The 21264-nt window shown below is 42.3% G+C and overlaps 1 protein-coding gene across 5 annotated transcripts in view; it reads left to right on the top strand.

Moving 5' to 3' along the window:
• LOC121281807 (ladinin-1-like) overlaps positions 1-21264 on the top strand; it is a 107322-nt gene that overhangs the window by 20750 nt on the left and 65308 nt on the right. For all 5 annotated transcript variants that reach the window (XR_005943934.1, XR_005943935.1, XR_005943933.1 and 2 more), the window contains exons 2-3: positions 10431-10556; positions 16014-16305. Coding sequence is in view for 2 of the 5 variants with exons in the window: in XM_041194811.1 (XP_041050745.1) it covers positions 10431-10556; positions 16014-16305 (418 nt within the window). In the remaining 3 variants the exon portion in view is untranslated. The remainder of the gene's footprint in view (positions 1-10430; positions 10557-16013; positions 16306-21264) is intronic.

The raw sequence follows: 21264 nt of genomic DNA, 5'->3' as shown, positions 1-21264 counted from the left end.
CCTCTACTCATGTTTTATTTTTTATTGGCCAAATTTCTGTCCGTTCAGTTATTTGCCTCCAAGTTCCGCATGCCCTAAACTTTGGCATGACCTTTCATATGTTTGCTTTTTAAAGCAATACTAACCACGAGGTGTTCATTTAGACCAATTCCCCAATAGGAGTGCTTGAATAAAGGGAATGACCAGATTATTAGTTTTCCAGACATCAGACTACCCTTCAGCATACCTTATTCGAAATCAGCTAGTGAGAACATTAAAAGGTTACTGTGAAAAATCCCACTTAACCCAACAAGATCATGCTGTTTTTTCTGTCCCAATACACAACTATACCTTAGACCCTTTTTATTGTCAGTAGAGAGGTACTTCTTGGGAGACCAAACTTGCACCATACTTTTCAAGAGCCTGTTCTTTATAATTTCCTGCACTATAACATTGATCACATTAATTTATAAGGTATCTGTTTAGAACTTCAGAGGTTTGTAAAATTATGTTAAGATGATAGAGACTTTATTTTATCTGAAATAGGAATATTTAAGGAAATGGGCTAATCTAATGAGTATAATGTGCGCAATTACTTTGCAGTTGATTATTTTCAAATGCACAAAAGTATTTAAATTCCAGTTGTCCATTAATGTATTTTTTCCTCCTTTTTAAGTACAAAAATATTTTAAAAGTATCATTTAATGAGTTCATGCAGTGCTTCTTGTTCAGACTAAGTATAACAGTTAAAGGGTTAAGTTTGTCCCTGTTAAGCCAAGAGATTTTAGCCACAGTCTGCATTCCCAGATGATCTAATCAAATTGACAAAATGAAGAATTAAATTAATTAGCTTAATTATAAAAAGCTATGAAAAGATAACAGGATAAAGTGATGAGGAAGTTAGGCAGCACGTTCCTCTCAATGGAAGGGAATCTGACCAGAATTTCTCTTCTCGAACCAGAACAGACATAGTTTATATAATGCAGTATATTATAGGTCACTGTAATATACTCATTAAATAATACTTTTAAAATATAGTCAACTGGACAGAACATACATGATGACATTTATACAAAAGAAAAACAAACTTTTTGAACGTATATATCCTTTACAACCCCTTTAGCAAAATGTTTCTATGGCAACATTCCATGATAATACCTTTCCATACAATCGGTTCAGCTCCCAGATTCTAACAGCGAAGAAATTAATTTCACACTCAAAACATTTTTTTTCAGTCTTAGTTGGATGCTAATTTTTTGGTGTTTATATTACATCTGTAAAATTGAAGTTGCTGCAAATTAACAGATGTTTCAGATTAAAAGAGTTAATATGAATGCTACAAACATGTTATTTCTGTTCTAGTATGGAGTCAAAATTTCGTCTCCTCCTGCTGGTTTAATTCCATTTGGGGATCGGTGTAAGTTGGACCCAAACTGGTGAAAATCAGACAAATCTCTTGTCATATCTGTAGAAAGATCACAGCATAATCTATAATAATATCTAATACAAACATAAGGAAGTCTATATAGGGAATGGTGAGTTTAAATATTAACAAATTTCATTCAGTTTGGTTCAAGTTGATCGATTTTGTTCTTCTAGAATGATTGGGTTGTAGGCCCACTTTACTCTTGGTCAGGTTCTGAAATGTCCTTATCCATTTCAGTAAAAGGTAGCATTCTAACATAGAGTATTATGCTTGGTAACCGACACTTGTTGAGGTACTGTCGATCGGTTTGGGCAATCCCAAGGACCTTATGAAAGTGTTCATTTTGCATACATGAGCCAGTGAGCCCATACAGTGAGTATCAGAAAATTGTTCAGTCTGCAGGGGAGGGATGTTGTGTATCCAATACTGTCTTCACCAAATCACAACACTGACATTCCATTTTCATCTGAAGTCACTAGATTATGATCAGGAGGAGAATGTTTTGCTCATCTTTCTCCCCTTTCCTCACTCAGGGACATTGACAACAACCGTATGGTCTTCACCGCCCATCACGGAGCAGAGATTAAATCAGGGATTTTCCTGGTCTCTCTGACTTTCTACAACAACTTATGTTACATTTGTCAATTCTACTTTTCTGGAAACAGCTGCATGACTTCAAATTTATTGGATGATATCACATACATAAGGCTGCTCAGGAGTGTATGACCAGCAGTAAAATAATAAGTAAAATTGTACTTGCATTTACAATGCGTTTTGTGCCAAAATGTCTCAAATAAACTCTGCCACTCCAGTGCAGCACTGAGTGTTATGGTACGGCAGATGGTAAATACTATGCTGCTCAAATCCCAGAGGGAAACTTGAAATGGCTACCAAAACATTTTTATTGCAATTTGTATAGTATGAGGAGCGGTTCTGAAATTAGGAAGTGATGTCTTTGACTACTTGCGATGATTTTATAGTAAAGTAAACATTTTTAAAAGAATAAAGAAAAACAAATAAAACACAATTACACTTAAACAGACAAATGGCTTCACACAGTAAATAATACTTTAAAACAGTTCCACAAATCTTAACTATCCTCAGAGCTAACCTTCTCCTTTTCTGTTCAGCATCTATCCTTATAGGTTTTAGAATCTATAGAAGTCCAGTAATTTTTAAAACACAGTGCTTTTCCCTTAGGATGTCCTCTGAGGCTGGCAGCAACTGATCCTTTCAGTCTGGCCTTGTTCACACTGTCTTCTGGGAGTTCGGCAATCTCAAGGACCAGCTATTATGCTGTCTTCTGGGAGATCTAAGCATCTACCCACTCACATAGGCTTCAGTATTTCCTTAAATGCATCCCTTCTCTTTGATATCTCTATTATTTCAATCTGTCTCTTCAGAAATGCTTTCTTCCCAGGATTGTTGAGGCTATTCTTTACTTCAGCCCTTAGACTTGTATCAACAAACTTACCCTAACTTTACCTCACTTCCATACACCTTTAAACTACCCTTTGAACTAAAACAACTCAATGCAAAATTATTCCTGTTATTGTTTTATGTAAAACTCTGATTGAAGTTCCTCTTGGCTCATTAACATATCAAAACCGCTATTGGCTTTAGACCATTGCAGTCACCCTAGCTCTTAATCCAATTATCGTATCTACAAACCCAAAAGCCTAACTTCCAGTACATAAGAAAATGTGCCAGGGTTATTACCAGAAGGAAAGTATTACAATTTGTTGTTATCTTGACATGAGGGAGTACTGAGGTAAAAGATGCCACAGCACTATACTGAAGGAGAACAAGAGTATTATCCCCTATACCCTAGCCAACAATTATCCTTCAATCAAGATCACAAAAAAAATTATCCAATCATTACCACATTGTTGTTTGTGGAAATTTGCTGTGTACAAATTAGCTGTTGTGTGTCCTACATTACAAAATTACTACACTTCAGAAGTACTTAATTGGCTGTAGAGTGCTTTCATATGCTCTCTGCATCTTGAAAGGTGCTATGCAAATGCAAATCTTTCTTTCTTTTCTTTCAAAGTCTTCCTTTGATGCTCAGTGACTGTTGCAGTGTGGACAAATAATGTAGCCAAAACAAAAACATGATGAATGACCAATTGGACTAAGGGAGAAATGTTAGTTGGAACATCAAGAAAACTCCTGAACTTGTTGAAATATGACCCCATAGAATTCTTAATATTCAGCTGAACAAATGGGATCTTGGCCTCTCCAACAATACTGCAATGGGTGCCAACCTCATCTGCGGCCAAAAACTACAATGTTCTAACTGAAAGACAAATATGCTACCAACTGAACTAAACTGACACAAATTTCAGTAACCAAGCATTATCTATCAAGTTAGACAGATGATTTATTGTAAGAGTGCTGAATGGAATTACTGACAACAACTTGCTGATGTGATTCAACACTCGTCAATTTTTAAAAAGTTAGCATTTTATAAAAATCATACCTTATTTAAAAGTGGAATAGACAAAAAAAGAAAGACTTGCACTTATATTGTGACTCTAAATACAACTTGTTCGGAACTCACCTACTTAGCTTTGGACTCCATTGTAGCTCTCTTACCTTTGATTCAAAAGGTTGGAGGATCAAACCCCACTCCAGAGTCTTGAGTACCTAGTGCAGGGTGATGCTTCCATGCAGTACTAAGGTAATGCTGCGCTGTTGGAGACGATGTCCTTTGGGTGAGATGTAAACTGAGGCCCCACCTCCCTTCTCAGGTGGATCTATTTGAAGAAGAGCAGGGACTTAACTTGTGGGTCAAGCTAATATTTATCCCTTAGCAAATATTACTAAACAGAATATTTGCTCATTCTTTTTTGTGGGACCTTGCTGTAAGCAAATTGGCTGCCTCATTTCCCAACTTGACAACAATGATTACACTTCTAAAAATTACATCACTTACTGTTGTGTGCTTTGGGGCATCCCAAGATGTTATATTGATGCAATTTTTTTCTTTACCCGCATCCTTTCCTACATTAAGTCCTGTTTGCCCATCACTCCTGCCTACAAGACATTCAATCCTCTTCTTCAGTTCCCTCCATAGCTTACTCAGGCTTATCTCTACAATTTCCTCCAGGTTTAAGTCTCCTCCTGGGTCCTTTGACCTTCTGACTGGTCATTTGTGTATCACGCCTTACCATAGGTGGCAGTATCTTCAGTTACCTCAGTCCTATCTATGAAACTCTCTGCCTGAATCCTTTTACATTCCACTTATCCCTCCAGAATTACAAATATTCTCAATATTCATCTTTAAAACACATCTTTTGGCTTTACTTCTTAAGTGTTCTTCTTAATTACTCATTTCCTTTTACTCATCTATGTAAAGAATCTTGGGACATATTTTATATCCAAGAAACAAAAACAAAACAAAAAATGTTGGAAATACTTAGAAGAACAGGCAGCTTCTGCAGAGAGATAAATGGAGAGAGGAACAGAGTTAACAAATGAGGAGGGCACTCAGTAGAGACCATAACTCCACCACTCTATGATAACTCAACATTATTACAATTATACAGCTCTTCCTGAGGCTCTGTAAATACAAAGCTGAAAAAAAGAAATCTTCCATTTCACTGAGAAGGCTTCAGGCCAACCCACATCCAACAAACTGCTCTGAAAACTCTGCTCACATTTTGGCAGCTGTAATAGTTCTACCACAGTATCTGAGACAATCCACAACATTTTAAATGATCAACAACATTCTAAACAAAATGACCCACAACATTAAAAAAAAACATCAATTTGTCCTTTAAAAGATTCCAAGATCCAGATTCACATCTTCACCAAAATTAATCACTTCTTCCTTGGGCCATACCCTATCTGTGTATCAAGTTTTGTTTAAATCCGCCCATTAATTTTTGAGATATATTTTAATGGAGATTAATCATTGTTGTAATCATTATTGTCAGCAAGGTCCCTCAAAAAAAAGAGCAGATATTCTACTTCGCAATAATTGCTAAGGGATAAGTATTAGCCAGGGGGCACAAGAGAAGACCCCTGTTCTTCTTCAATTAAGTGGCCACTGCCAGGTCTACCAACAACATTAAGGATGGCAACCTGCAGCAACCCCCCCTCCCCCCTAGAGCCGTCCAATCAGAGAATCAGCAGCCTCAGTAGCACCACCTTTAGTGGTGGTCATTGCTGAAACTACAGGTGCAGAGAGGGAATTTTGATGGCCAAGTGACCCTGGAGAAGGTTAAGTATTCTTCAGGGGGTGTTGGGGCCAGGCAGGTAGGCTCCAGCATTGGGTAGGAGGATTGTGAGGAACAGGCAGTCATTGCCATCAGGGTCCCTCTGTGGGCTACTGAGTACTTAAAAAGGAGTACCGCACTCCAGAGCTTGCTGGGATCCATGACATGAGTAACATGCCCGCGGAGGTGGGTAGTGGCCTTAACTGGCCAGTCACTTGAGCTCAAGGCAGGCAGCTTATCTGCCACCTTTCCTGTCTTCCCGATACCCCCCACCTCTTCGGATGCCTTCCCGTGCTATTTTGTCTGCCTTTCCACCTCATAACCCTTTGTCAAAGTGCTGGTAAAATGCAAACCATTCTAGATACAAAATTAACAGCCAGCTTACAGATTGGAAACCACAGGTGGCCGAATGAGCCATTTGGTACAGCTATTGATTAAGGGGAAATGTTGCTAGGACACCAGGGGAACTCCTTATCCTTCTTTAAACAGTGGGCAGAACTTTCTGTGCCAGTTGGCATCAGAAGGCATGGTGGGAGTGAATGGACAAAATGGTGGGAAGGCCAAAAATTGGTTTCACGCCTTCGTGAAACCAATTTGCAATCATCCGCTTTGCCAGTAATTGGCAGGATGGATTTCCTGCCGCCATACATCGGGAACCTCATTCTAATAATTCCGCATATTAATGTAAGTCCCGCTCACCAGAATCATCCCCTAACATCAACTTTATTGCCCACAAAAGCGGGAAAACACAAGGGTGTAGAACACGTCCTGATAAATGTGATATGCAGAAGTCGGGATTAAGCGTCAGGGCCTTGCTCACATCGCAGATATTCCAAGAGCAGAAGATGCTGGAGCCTGACAGCAACTGGATCCAACATGCATCACATGCTGGGTGGATTCTCATGGACATGGCTTCACCGCAAAGCAGCTCACGGAGGTTGGAAGGTCACCATTGAGGGTCTGCTTCAAGTCATCAGTGTCTGGGCCATGGTGTGCTTTGGTTGATTGTCAGGGGTGGGGAGAGAAAGGCCCAGCTGTGAGTGGGAGAGTAAGGTGTACCAGGGCAGTTGGGAGAGCAGGGTCTAGGTTTGGCTGGGAGAGGAAGGTGTACCAGGTGGGGTGAGATAGGGAGTCGGGGAACCATGATGTGGGGGGGAGCGATGGTGCGAGGGGAAGGTGAGTTTAGGAGGGGGGGTTTGATGGTGTCGTGGGGTGGTGAGGTTGGCGAGGAGAATGATGGTGTCAGGGGAGTAAGGCTGAAAGAAAGGAGAAGGAGATGTAATGGGGGAGAATGTGACCACTGGGGAAGTAGGTGTAATGGGGAGTAGATAAAAGGAAAGGAGTTCAGAGGGGGGAAGGAGTACAGGTGGAGGAAGGAGTTCAGAGGTGGCAGGACTTCACGGGGAGGAAGGAGCCCGGGGGGGAAGGAAGGAATTTGGTGGTGTCAGGAGTCTTTGGTGGGGGGTGGGGGAAGGAACCTTGGGGAAGGAAGGAGTCCTTGGTGGGGTGATGGGGGAAGGAGTTCACAGTGGGGAAGGAGTAAGGGTGGAGGAAGGAGTAAGGGGTGAGGATGTCCAGGTGATGTCCCAAGGGAGGGGTCTGTGGAGTTGATGACTGCCACCTGGGGGGATAAATGAGGGTGGACATGATGGAGGGAATGGTGAGAATGAGAAAGGGCAGAGTGATCCGGTAGGGTGAGAGGGTGAGGGTGCATTGGTAGCGGTAGAAGGTATGGCGAGGGTAGTTGGTGGGAACTTGGAGGCAGACAAGGACCCTGGGGCTGGGAAGCAGGAGATCAAGGAGGTCAATGTGGGTGCAGGTGGGATTCTCAGGAAGATAGGGAAAATACACATTCACCTGGACACCCTGGAAAGAAAAGTGTTCTGATTGGTAGGTGACAGTGGGGAAGTGGAAGGGGATGCCGGGGCGTCGACAGTGATGGGGAAAGGAAATAGGTGACTGGGGGACGGGAAAGTTTAGGGGGCACTAAAGACATACTTCCCCAGTACCATGCTTCTAAAATCAAAAGTGAAAGGAGCTTTGTGTAGGACGGGCACAGGTGCTGCATGGGAGTGTAATCAGTGGGTGGGCGGAGATGCAGGTCAGCTCAGATGGACAACTGAAAGTGAACCCCAGCAGGCAGCACTGAAAATGCTCAGGACAGTGAGATGAGTGTGATCCGGGAAGGATCCATGTGCATGAGAGAGTGCTTGCATGAGACTCCGAAAGGCCCTGGCACACACACATTTCTTCCTCCAGAATCATCCATGGGCTGGCTACGTGCAGCTGAACTGCTGGTTGGGGGTGGGGGGAATACTGTGGGAGGATTCGCGACGTGAGTGAAAATGAATATATTTTCAGATTATAAAGCGACAAAACGTGTTCGCCCATGCAACCATTTGTGATCAGAAATTCTTAAGTTTTCTAGGCTTACCACTTCTAGGTACTGCCCTGACATCCATAGCAGGGGCAGAGGCAGCCAGTGCAGTGGTTGGTCCTGTTGTCTCTGATGACTTCAGTGTGTGTCTTCTGGAGAGCCGAGGACTTGAGGGCCAGCTGCTCCCTCTGTGGTGACAAGGGGCGAGGTTGAGGGGTCACAGGAAAAGGGGACTCGGAGGTAGAGGACAGCCTGTGAGATTCCTGAGCGGATGACCCAGGGACATCCAGCTGCCACTCCTCCTCCCTTCAGGTGCCGCAGGGCCCCGGCCTGACTCCTTGAGGGGAAGGAGCACCTGGAGGTACGTTGAGGTGCTCCATTGCCCTCTTGTGTTGCCATTGCAGGAACTCACCCATGGCTGCCACGATGGAGTGCAGGTCTGCGTGCATCTCCGCATACTTCTGGACCAGTATCTCCATGGCATCTGCCATCTTTCCCATGGAGAACTCCACACATGCACATGTGGGCACCACTTCATCAGAGAGCAGGTGGACAAACTCCTCTGACTCATGTGCTAATCTGTTGAGGGTTTCCAACAGCTCTGTGTGATGTCCCCCTGCCTTCTGCTGACTCTCCACGATGAGTTGGAAGGCCAAATCTAGAGGCTCGTCATCTGACTTGGACCTCACAAATGCCTCTTCCCCAGTAGTCCTCCGAGTGCTGGAGAGCTCAGCTGACCCTCTGTCCTGCTGCTGCAGACACGTGTCCATGCGGTGACCACCAGAATGTGAACCCGAGCCTACTCTAGACCTAGGTCCCTCTCTGTGCTGGTGGAGGGTGTGGCTAAGCACTGTGATGGGTCTTTTAGACTGCTTATTTCCAGCTCTTCAATGGAGGAGGTGTCCTCTTGACAAAGGGGGAACCTGGATGGAGCTGAGGGACTGGCAGGCTGAGTGTGTCTGTCACTTGGCCGCGCTCCCTGTGAACCAAAGTAGAGATAATTAGTGCATTGCAGCAGAGTCAAAAGCAGAAGAGAGAGCACTCAGTTGCGTTGGGAGAGGGATGCTGTGGAGCAGGGTTATCAGGTGGGTGTTTGCTGCCGACCTCACCATGGCCACAGGCACAGTCCATGACCTCACCAGTCAGCGTGAGGGCACACTCTTCAAAGTAAGTGAGGGGCATAATGTGGGCCACTCTACCCCTGGTCTGGGACATCTCCTTGCTGTTGTAAGCCAGCTTTTCCTGCATGAAGACAGATAAAGAGAGTGTGAGCAGGACACATGGTACTGCATGGAATGTTTATGTGGTGAGTGGAGATATTGATGGGATGAAGACGCGAGCTTGAGATGATATGAGCCTGATGGAGATGTGAGGGTGTGTGTGAGAGTTAATGCTGTTGTCCCTTGAGGTGTGAGATCCCTGTGAATGTGTGATGGGTTTGTGAGTGTGTGAGTTGAGAGTGATGAGAAGGGTGACTTATCCTGGTGGAACGGATGTGACCATTCATCCTCTTTTGGCAATAGGTGGCTGTCCTCCTTTGGAGGGCATTGCACTAACGATCACTGCCACCATCTCCCTGTTGAATTGGTGAGCTTGCTTGCTGGCCTTCACCCAGTGTCGGGGTAGAGCACTTCATGGCAGGTCTCCACCGCGTCTAATAGGCACTCGAGGGAGGTGTCGCTAAAGCTGGGGGCAGCACACTTGCTCCCTTTGGCAGCCATCAGTTTGCAGCAGCTTCCTGTCCCTGAAGAGTTCTGGCTCTTTGCATGGGCAGCCTTTAAATATGGCACCCGGGCTACTGAAAGCCTGATGTGACAGCAGGGCGGGTAAATGAGAGGATACCCTGCCAGCAACCCAGCATATCTCCCGGGAATGCTGGATTAATGAGGTGGGATTGGGGCGATACAATGTGAAAAGCTGCCGTTGTGGCCAGCCGGTAAGACGTCCTTTTTCCCACCTGCTACTGAAATTAGTGTAAATTCGGGATAATTCCACCTGGTATGTCCCCCTGAACCACAGAAGCAGGCAATGGTGACCCTCAGAGTAATATATAATCTAAAGGACAATGCCTCTAACAACATGGCACCCTTTCAACTCTACACAAGAAGTGACAGCATGGTTTATAGTTGATGCATTCAAGTAAAACTTGAACTTGTATCCTTTTGATTTGGAGGCATGAGTGCCAATGACTAAACTCAACTTTTTGAGAACCCAGGTCACCATCTTTAATGTTGACAGAATGAGACTAAGTTTTTGTTCCTGCATGGGCTCTTTCTTAAGTCACATGCAGTAGAGGGGCAAAAACAAAAGGCTCACTGATCTAGCTTACTACAATTGACCCTGAAGCTACTCTGTGAAAGGCAAGGCTGGGGTATTTCATAATAACAGCATAAATTGTATAAACTAGTTATTATATATTTTCCAGTCTGGCAAGGCAGAGATCAATGGAGGATGATGAGGAATTTGAGAAAGCTCGTCGGCGCCGGAACCGAATAAGTAATCCATCGCCAGATAATGAGATTGCCGAAGAACAACATACATTTGAAAACAGGTACGAATATCATAATTAACCAGTCTTGCAAAGGAAACATGTGGACCAGGATTTTATGGCCCCACCGCGGCGTGTCTCCCTCCCGGAGGATGCGGCGAGCCTTTTAAATCTCCATTCAGTTTGGAGATACGTGGGATACTTGCCTTTATTAGCCGAGGCATGGATTATAAGAGCAGAGAGCTTATGCTGGAACTGTATAAAACGCTGGTTAGGCCACAGCTAGAGTATTGCGTGCAGTTCTGGAATCCGCTTTATAGGAAGGATGCGATTGCACTAGAGAGAGTGCAGAGGAGATTCACCAGGATGTTGCCCCGGCCAGAGAGTTTTAGTTGTGAGGAGATTGAGGAGGGACATGATTGAGGTGTATAAAATTATGAGGGGCATTGATAGGGTAGACAGGAAGGACCTTTTCCCCTTGGTGGAGGGATCAATAACCAGGGGGGATGGATTTAAGGTAAGGCACAGGGGGTTTAGAGGGGATGTGAGGAAGAAATTTTTCATCCAGAGGGTGGTGAGAATCTGGGACTCACTGCCTGAAAGGGTGGTAGAGACAGAAACCCTCATAACAGTTAAGAAGTATTTGGGTGTACACTTGCGATGCCATGGCATACAAGGCTTTGGGCCTAGTGCTGGAAAATGGGATTAGAATAGTTAGATACTTATTTGACTGGTGCAGACTCAATGGGCCAAAGGGCCTTTTTCTGTGCTGTGGACCTCTATGACTCTGTGACGCTATAAGTTTGGCTGAGCCATAATATCCCGCCGAGCAGGAGGGGCCGTAAAATGCTGGCCATGAATTACTTTGATTTGGTTGTCAGTAGTGTGGAACTTAAGAAGCAAAATACAGTGGTAATAGGGGATTCCATAATGAGGGGAATAGACAGACACTTTTGCAACCACAGCTGACAATCTTGAACGGCATGGTTCTCCTAGGTTCCAGAGTAAGGAATGCAATAGAGTAGGTGAGAAAGATTTTGAAGACAGGAGGGGATCAGCCAGGAGTAATGGTTTATGTTGGAACCAATAACATTGGAAGAATCAAAATTGGAGCCCACAAAGGAAGTGTCAGTAAATAGCAGAGAGACTAGGGAACACAACATTGAGGCTTGGATTTTTGCAGAATCGCAACAACTCTGGAGTGACTTAAAAATGGAGGGTGGGACCCAATTCCAGGATTTTGGTCCACATTCCTGGCATCCTAACTTTCGCTGATGTGGGATAAGGGTACAGAAGCACCTGCATTCCTGACCTGGCTGGCTCCATTGTGGTTTGGCACCTCCTTGCCACCTGCAATTTTCATGAAGTCAGATGAGCTTCTGGATGACTCATTGTTCACAGTCCCTCAGAGGAGCAGTGAACCACAGTTGGATTCGGGAACCTTTTGAAAGGCAAGCTCAAAAGATCTTACTCTTCCATGCCACCTCCAAGCCAACCCATGCTAATTCAAGCCCTACACACACACCAATACCCAGCCCCCATGGCCTCTCATACACTTCATGCCAACTCATGTCCTCTCATCCAGTCCCATAGTCCCTTATGTCCCCACTGCTAAATCATGTTCCCACACACATTCCATGGATCCTCATACCCTCCATGCAACTTCATGCCAACTTTTGGCCTTTCCATGTCCATTCACCCAGTATGCACTATGTACAGAACCAGTGAATCATATAGTAACAATTGCATGTGTAGAAAGCTTAGAATAAAATAATGTTCATAAATCTTCTTTTGAAAAAAGATTGCTTTTCCTACACCTCTAAGAAAGTGCCATTCAGACAGAACGTTAAAATATTGCTGAAAAAGGAGACATGCTTTTGAAGTTTTTCGACTTGCACTCATCAGGACAGATGCAAGAATTGCAAATTTCAAAGGGAGCAACAATTTATACCGCATGAGAAAGGATTGGCAAGTTGACTCTGGTTGATCGAGGCGTTGCCGTGGAAAATACACCACAGAACAACTGTCCCCAATGTTTTAGTTCAATTTTAAAAAAGGCACAATGCCTGGGCATGTTGTTTTTCCTGCAGAGGACAGGTCCCTGTGAATGAGTAAACGTAGTTTCTAGCAAGCCTAAGTGTTCGATATTGTGAGCCTGACTGATAATTTAAAATTGGTTGTTAATGTAATTCTTAGCACACACAGGATTGTTCAGCAAGTGCTGTACAATCACAGAATCACATCTAACATTACATTTAATCAGCCAAACAGGACCCTTTTCTCATGCAGTATATATTGTTGCTCAATTTGAAACTTGACCATCTTGTGTCTGTCCTGATAAATGCAAGATGAAAAGCTTTGACAGAAAGTCCCTTTTCCCAGCAATACTCAAGTTCCGTGCTACCAGGAGATCATTAAAGTATCAATAACAGAAGCTTCAAACACTTCATATCTCTTAAGTTTGTGCAAATAAACATTGAGACATTGACTAAAGAGACCACAGAAAGAGCAATTTATTATAGTCACTTAAAGATGTCAATCAGACAAAGCCAACAGTACCTTATAGCTATCGAAATAAAACTCCCACTGAGAAAATCATTTTATGTGTCTGGGTTTTCAGCCAAACATGCATAATGAGGACAGGTATAAGAACTCTTTCTGTAGAACCTGATGGCTCCATGCTTGGCTGGGATAAACTGTTCCCATTAGTGGAAGGATCATTTAAGAGGGCATTTAAGTTAATTGGCAAAAGAAGCAATGGCCGCATGAGAAAAAACGTATTCACACAGTGTGTGGTCAGGATCTGAAATGCACTGCCAAAGGGTATGGCGGAGGTGGGGTTAAACTGAGACTTTCAAAAGGGAAATGGATCATTATCGGAAAAAGAAAGAAAAGTGCAGGATTATGGGGAAAAAGCAGGGGAGTGACACTAGGTAATTTACTCCTTCAGAGGGCCAGAACAAGAAAGAGCAGAATCTCTGACCCATGTTTTGGTTGTTTGTGTAGATATTCACCCTAGTTGCATCTTGAACTTTTGGACCCAAAGATTCTTTCAAATTTTACAGAATTATGAATGAAACAAAAAACACAATCACATGCAAATCCTTTCACAATGCAGCATGTAACAATCCAAACTGAAAAATAGAGAAAAGGCAGGCAATAAAACCAGATAACAAGATAAAAAACAACTTGCTTTTATATACTTTTTAGCATAGAAAAGCTTTTCAAGATGCTCCAGAGGAAACTGAAAAATGACCCCAGAAAAATGGCATGGATGGCAGATGAGTGGCAAGTCTGTGGTAGTTCATCCCCTCAGGTTTTAGTTCATAAAATGACACCTTGTAGAAAGGTTTGCAAGAAGTGGTATTGTACACCTTCCCTGGAAACTTTAATACATAAAGAACATGTAAATGTGATCCTAACATTCTATCACAAAACTCTATCAAGTGGATTCCTTTGCATTACTTGCCAAGGTAGGTAGGTTTCTTGTAACCATTTCTTGCTGTTTCACCAGTTACCCTGCCGTGCCTTTTTCTTCGATTCCTCATGCCGTCAGTGTCCCCAAACCTTGGTAAATTTAATTTCTTTAAATGAAAAGTCAGAGTGAAGGGTCAAGACTCAAGGTGCAGAATGAAAAATGGAAGATAAATCATGAAGTTATAATGAGGGGATGCCAAAGTTAGATTTTGAAAGTTCACATAAAGAAGGAAAGACTAAAGGAGGCAAGAAGTTCCATTTGCAGGGCCTGGGAAAGAACAAGTTAGAGTAGAATATTGGGATAAATTCTGATTTCACCATAGTTACATAGAGCAGAACATTTGGTGTTTAGAAGGAGCAGGAAAGAAGAATTAAGAGCAGGGGTAAATTAATGCACGGGCCTATGAGGCCTGTGTCCAGGGGCTCTCTGGAAAAACTCAGTTGGATTCAGATAATCTGTATACAACCATGGGATGAAAATATTCCAGCATTTCAAAATACTGTCAGAAGTGGGTGAGGCAAAGTTTGTGTTTAATTGGATCAGCGGGCAGGCTGGAGGGATTGTACATGGTGCGGAAGGGTCCCTGAATGCTCCTAGTGCCCGAGGCCACAAGAGCTCTTCTCTGATTCAGAGATGGACTGGACACGTGACACCATGAATTAAGTAGAGAAAGGCAAGGAAGTTTGTGCCAGAAAGAGCAGTGTGAAGCTAGATGTGACAGAGCAGCTGCCAATCATATGGAAACCTTTCTCTTCTATGATATCAGAAATATGTGAAAAGTTTTAGAAGGTCCTCTCAGATTTGGAAGCAGGTTTTAGGTATCAAATGAGCTTGGGCTTTACAGCCAGTTAAGAAATGTTTTATGTGTCCAACATCATAGTTTTTTTAATAATTATAACTGGATGATAGCGCCTCCTAAGTTTTTATGCCTTCAAATTTTATAAGCTTCTCAATCTGCTTTATCGCGTCAAGTTTTTGAAGCTTGGATTTTAGAAAACTTCTAATAATGGATACTTAAATCTTTATAATAAAATGACATGGTAACAACTCACTTGAAACTTTAATGGGCTATTTTCTTTTGTTGTACTTTCACCTGGTTAATTATTTTCACAGTACAGTGTTTAGAGTGCTAGAATAGCCTCTCCCTGAACAAAGGCCAACACAGAGCCACTAAAATACCCTCTGTTGGTTCAATGGAAAAATGAAAACTTGGTTCAACTCCAAATTTATACTTAGTTCTGTAATAGATGTATGCTTGATCCTGTCAAAGCTTGGGGTTGGCCTGTATCATCCAAACACACACAATCCTGGGCAACCCAGATTTATTCCTCTGTAACAACACCACTGTGGAACTCATCTGACATTACTAGATACAATGAACAGTTTGCAGCTGGTAGCCTCAGATTTATACTACAGGTCACAATCCAAACCCTTGATGGCAGAAGGAAGCTCTGCACTAAGGGGTGCTCCAATATGCTACATTTTAAATGCTTTGAATGGCTGTGCAAAATCCAAGATCCATTTTCAAACTTCTGCTTTAGGTTATAACCAAACAACTATTTACTTTCTATAATGGCTTGAACACAAACACGTTACAAACACAAACAATTTAATATGAGGGTCCTGTAGGTTCGGAGATCAATTAAGTTACTTGCTATGACTGTATTATTATACCTTTAACTTGTTTAAAAATTACAGTTATAAGTTTCTCATCAATGTGAATCTTCTAAGCTTTTATCAAAAAAAACTTTAATGTAAATTTTTACACCATTTTGATGTCATACAGGTTATTCCCTCCAGCCTGTGAAACAACTCAAGTAGTGCAGTTTTAATTGACAGGTGATTTTTATAGACATTATTTCCCAGAACAAGTTAAACAATGAACAGTTGTGTAGCAAGGTACTGTGGGGCAGGAAATGACTACTCCTGGCTTTGTGAAATCTATGATGAATTATAGTCAAGTTGGGAGGGACTGATTCACAACATAAATACCTTTAGCCCAATAAAACTGTTAAAACAATTGTTTTCCATTTGTGATTAAGCGCTGTGTTTAATGAACAAGAAGAGATGTCATCTCCACACTTGGAAGATGAAGCTGCTGCATTTGCTGAAATGCTGAGAAGGAGAGAGGAGGACAAAAGACAGCATCAACGTGAAACTTTACAGAGTCTGAAACTTGCAAAGTTTGCCTCTGAAACAGAAGCTGAGGAGGAAAGCAGAAGCAAGCAGGAGGACGAAAACCAGAAGCTAGAAATGAGGGAAGTGCCCACTGAGACACAGAGGAAGAAATCAGATAAAGATTCCAATAAGAAAATCAATGCAATCACAGTGAAGGTGGGTGACTTGCTTACCATAACTGATAAGTTATGTTGATAAAAAGAACAAAGTACATTAGCTTGAAAGCTTCCTTTGGGAGCCTTTAACTTCTGTTATTATATGATATTGATATTAAGGTGTCACTGCATGATTAGGCAATCCCAACAATTGAGCGATTGATAGTGCTGTTGTGTATGCAGTAAAACTGGCAAATTTTTCATCTAAAATTGGAAGAATGGGGGTGAATCAGCTGCAATTCCCTCTCCCAATTGGATCCTTTTTCACTGAAATGCATGATCTAGTGACAGATGAAGTAGCTTGCCTACCACCTGTGCTGAATTTGATTGGGATTATCATGTAGCCAGCAAACTTAGCAATATGTTATGCAACATATTAACTAATAGAAAATGAGAAATATAAAAAATAAAACTCATATACAAGTTATGCAGGCCTAATTAATTATGTAATGTTGAATCTCCTGTTTCTTGCAGTGAGTTGGATGACACCCTGTTTTAGAAGGATTGGAGGGCTACATGTATTGTATAATGCATTATTCTGCTAAGTTGGACCAGGTTTAGTGAGAGAAAGGAAACAATCAGAGAAGAGATGAAAGTCCTAAAATATGCAAGAAGACTTGAAACTGACAATGAACATAAAATAGACCATTTAGCTGTGTATGAAAAAGTGCTTCTTGATTTCAAAGAGTAGTGGAAACACTACTGGAAAAGGTCATGGAAGCTGAGTCAATTAAAATTTCCAAGAATGAGAATGATAGTTTTTTGTTAGATAAGGATATCAAGGGTATAGATCAAAGGGAGATACATGAAGCTGAGGTACAGATCAGTTATGATCTAATTTAACGGCAGAACAGGCTCAAGGGGTTTCGCTTCCTGTTCCTATGCAGACCAGTCTTCTTAAATTGAATGTCAAATAATGGAATCAATTATCAGGAGTAAAATTTTGTATTATCTGTATAATAACCCAATTAAGAGTAATCAACATGGATTTAATAGAAGTTCCTACCTGATCAACTGTCTCGAGTTCTTTGAGGAAATGTGGAAAGTTTTATAAGGACCTCGACTTTCAATACAAACTTCTATGTCTAAGACTATGGGCGGAATCAGCCCAGATTTGCATGAAGCGTGGTGGTGAGCATGAAAAATGACATTTTACCCTCCAGCCGTAATGGCAAGTTTTAACGCCATATTGCCTGCTTCCCGCCTCATTAATTATGCAGTCACAGGAAACACGCTGTCTTGCTAGCGGGCGGCCTCTGAACTGCCCGCCTCACCATTACCACACTGTTTCCTCACTCCGGGTGCCATATCTAAATTGCAGCCGTGCACACAGTTCTCAATGCTTGCAGCCCAGGACTGCTCCAGTGAAGCCGTGGCCCTGAAAACCAAGAAGAGTTCAGTGACTCATCACTGGAATGTCTTTTGACAGCCTGCCGTGATGTCCCCCATCCCCTGCTCTGGATGCAGGAGGTCCAGCAATCTCACCACCCCGGCTTGGGAGGCAGTTGCAGTGCTGGTGAGAGAGTGACAGAGAGAGAGAGAGTTATCATAGGGTGCATAGGATGTTGGAATCATTATTGTTTGAAATTTGCATAAATAACCTAGGTTTAGATACTCAAAGGAAACTGGTGAAATTTGCAGATGATATCAAACACAGACAGTTAGTGATTGGGAAGAAACTGTTCAAAAGGAAAATAACCGTCATTCGTTTTTGTTAAAACAGAGAAGGCTGAATAAATGCCAACATAGACTGGTTGGGCTAAACCTATAATTGTGCTGTACCTCCCATGTACCTATGTAACATATGCTCCATGAATGATGAAATATCTAAGGATGAGGTGAAAAGGGACCTAAGAGTCTTAGTAGATCCAACGCTAAGCATGTCCAACCAATGCAGTAGCAACTAAAAACATGTTAAGCGATATGCTCAAAAGATCTAATATTGGTTGTTTTGTTGGTTTTCGAATGACTGCGGAAAGGATAGTGACTTTTTGACTGGTGCTAACATTGCTATCTATTGTCAGTATGCCTCTCACCAAGGTAATTCTTCCGATTCTTCCTTTGAAGAATTTTTCTTCTGATCTCTCCCTGTGGGTGATAATAGCACCAAATCATCATTAGATTGGTGCCACCACTGCCACTGGGTTATTTTGTGGCCTAAGGAGGAAGGTTTCCCTCTACTCATGAGGGACTTAGGTCTGAGTCAGGTAGGTTTCTTCAAAACTGCTTTATTTACAATGTGTACTTGTAAGTACATCTCTCTTGTATGCAGACCATTCCATCTTCTTCACAGAGTCTGTGGCACATGACTGCTGATGTCACTGTTACATCATGATACACATCACAATCTCATTACCATAACTCATGACCACAACTCTTAATCCTTTCTGCTACATCTCCCCTCAGGTATTTTTTAATAACCATGTTAAACTATTTCTTACACTATTTATATTAATTTTTTGAACTTCTGTAAACTTCCTGTACTGTTTGAGATTCCATCCAACACCTACACTTCACCCCCTCCCCACCAACCCCAACACTCCAACCCCAGCCCCCCTCCCCCCTGCAACCCGCAACCCCCCCAAGTTACTGTTATAAATGATTCAATCTCCCACAATGTCCTGGGCTCTCTGGGAGGATGTTGTGGATATATGTAGGCCCTCATCTTTTCCCTGGAAGGCAACAAAATTGGTGCAGTGGGAGCACAGCTTTCCACAACTACTGGCAAGCATGACATGACAGCTGAACTGTAGGGATCGTGAAATCTTCTTAATGAACGACTGATCCAAGAGAGACGACTTTGGGACGTGGACAACTGCACTCTCGTGAACAAGAAGAGGACAAACTACGATTCGCTCAAAAAACGTCTGCACCCTCTTAGCACACTGGACAAAAGCCTGAGAAGATGAAGGGTCTTCAACTCCAATGAAGGATTGCACAGCTGTATCATTCACTGCTGAATTGAGGATGAAAAATGTATTCAATATCTGAGATTTGAACAAATCTGGATGACAAGAAGAATGATGAAATTCCTGTAGACATTCCAGGATATGTACAAGATATGGCTTCATAACAATGCTTTGGAAACTACTTTCACTTTCTGTAGGTAGTGGTAACATTACCACACTTGTTTCAGTGTGAGACTGCTCTGTTGTAGGCCAGAAGATGACTATGTCAGCATAAGCAGGTAAGACAACACCATCTTCAGCAATGGAATGAATCTCCAGAACTAAGTGCAGGGAAAATTATTGTGTAGGACTCTGTGGTTTTGGTGCTAAAAGACAACAGTAGTGGCAGGGTGATTTTCTGATGAGATTGAAGTGTGGGTGTCAACTTACTTTCACCCAAGCTAATAGACTCTACCATCGCTCTATGGAATCAAGCATTTCATTTTCTCTGGACAACTCACTAAGATCAGCCAGCGATATACAATGCATCTCACTGGTGGGTTCAGTGTGGCAAAGAAATGAATTCTGCTCTTCCACAGCAAACACAGCTGACTCCTCAAAAAAAAACAAGAGACTTCATATGCTTCAGCAGTAGATTCAAACAGCATACCAAGCTTTAGACCTCATCTTTCAACGGATCACTCATTGCTAATAATGGGGAGACAATGGCGTAGTGGTATTGTTGTTGGACTAGTAATCCAGAAACCCAGGGGAATGCTCTAGGACCCAGGTTTGAATTCTGCCACAGTAGATGGTGGAACTTGAGTTCAGTAAAAATCTGGAATTTAAAAAAAGTCTAATGATGACCATTTCAATTGTTAAAAACACATCTATCCTAAAGCCCTTTAGGGAAGGAATTCTGGTGTCTGGCCTACATATGATTCCAGACCCACAGCAATGTGGTTGACTCTTAAATGCCCTTAAGTTTGGGATGAGGAATAAATGCTTGCCTAGCCACTGAAGCCCAAATCCCATGAGCGATTGTAAAAAAACAATGACTTCTTTCTCATAGCCGCCTTCTTCAGGAAAGAGTCAAACTAGGTCTAGAAGGTCCTCTTGCAGATGGTCACTGCCTGCTGCAGTACCTTCTGCTTCCGCACCTTCTGGCCTATCTTCAGGAAGAACTGAGAGATCTACAATCTCCTCCCGGGGTTCAGTAGATGCTGTCTCTGTGATGGAGAATGATTCACTGCTCAACGAATAAACCTCACAAGCTGCTGTTGATTGAAAGCCATCTGTTCTACACCTGACTTTGGAAATTCCTCCATGAAAGGTACCTAGTTGTCCTGCAGTAGGTCTTCATCTACTGTTTCTAGAATGCCCATTTGTACACATACATTTCCAGTGCTTTGATTGTAGACGATACAGAGGGTCTCAAGTATCTGTCACCCCTTCTGGCAAAGATGGTGGCTATCTGACATTTTACTTGAAGATTTGTACATTCTAGACCTTGAAATTTAATGTTTGATGACAGGATGCATACTGTTTTGAGCCACTTAAATGATCGGCTGGTATTGTAACACCAACCTATTTTGAAGTCATTTTTAGAACATTTAATTTCCACAGCGACTGACCAAAAGTCTTATTCATGGCCCTTTACTTCTTGTAGGAAATCTGAAATCTCATTTTTTTCCTTATTCCCAATTTCTTGAATTGTCCCTGTTTCAATGACATTCTTTTGCTTTCTTCCTTTAATGAAATTTTTAGATTCACAGAACTGATTGATGTGTCCTGTCTTTCCACATTGGGAACACTGTGCTCCCCTGCTGGGCAATGTTACTTTCTGTGCTGCTTTTTAGTGCCACAGCGTAAGTACCTCAAGATGGCTGCTGTAGGGTTTTTAACCCTTTCACCAATTTTGGTAGGCTTGTGAGTGGGCATGGCTGCCACTTTTGTGCCTACCTAACTAACAGACTGGTCTGAAGCTTCAGTACCTTGCTGGATTATGCTCTCTAAATTCGGCCAGCCTAGCATATTGAACTGCTTGATTGAGCGTTAGGGTCTCTTGCTTG

The sequence above is a fragment of the Carcharodon carcharias genome, chromosome 9 (assembly GCF_017639515.1).
Source record: "Carcharodon carcharias isolate sCarCar2 chromosome 9, sCarCar2.pri, whole genome shotgun sequence".
Lineage (NCBI taxonomy): Eukaryota > Metazoa > Chordata > Chondrichthyes > Lamniformes > Lamnidae > Carcharodon > Carcharodon carcharias.
Note: the sequence above shows the minus strand (reverse complement) of the source record. Positions and strands in the feature narration are given on the sequence as shown.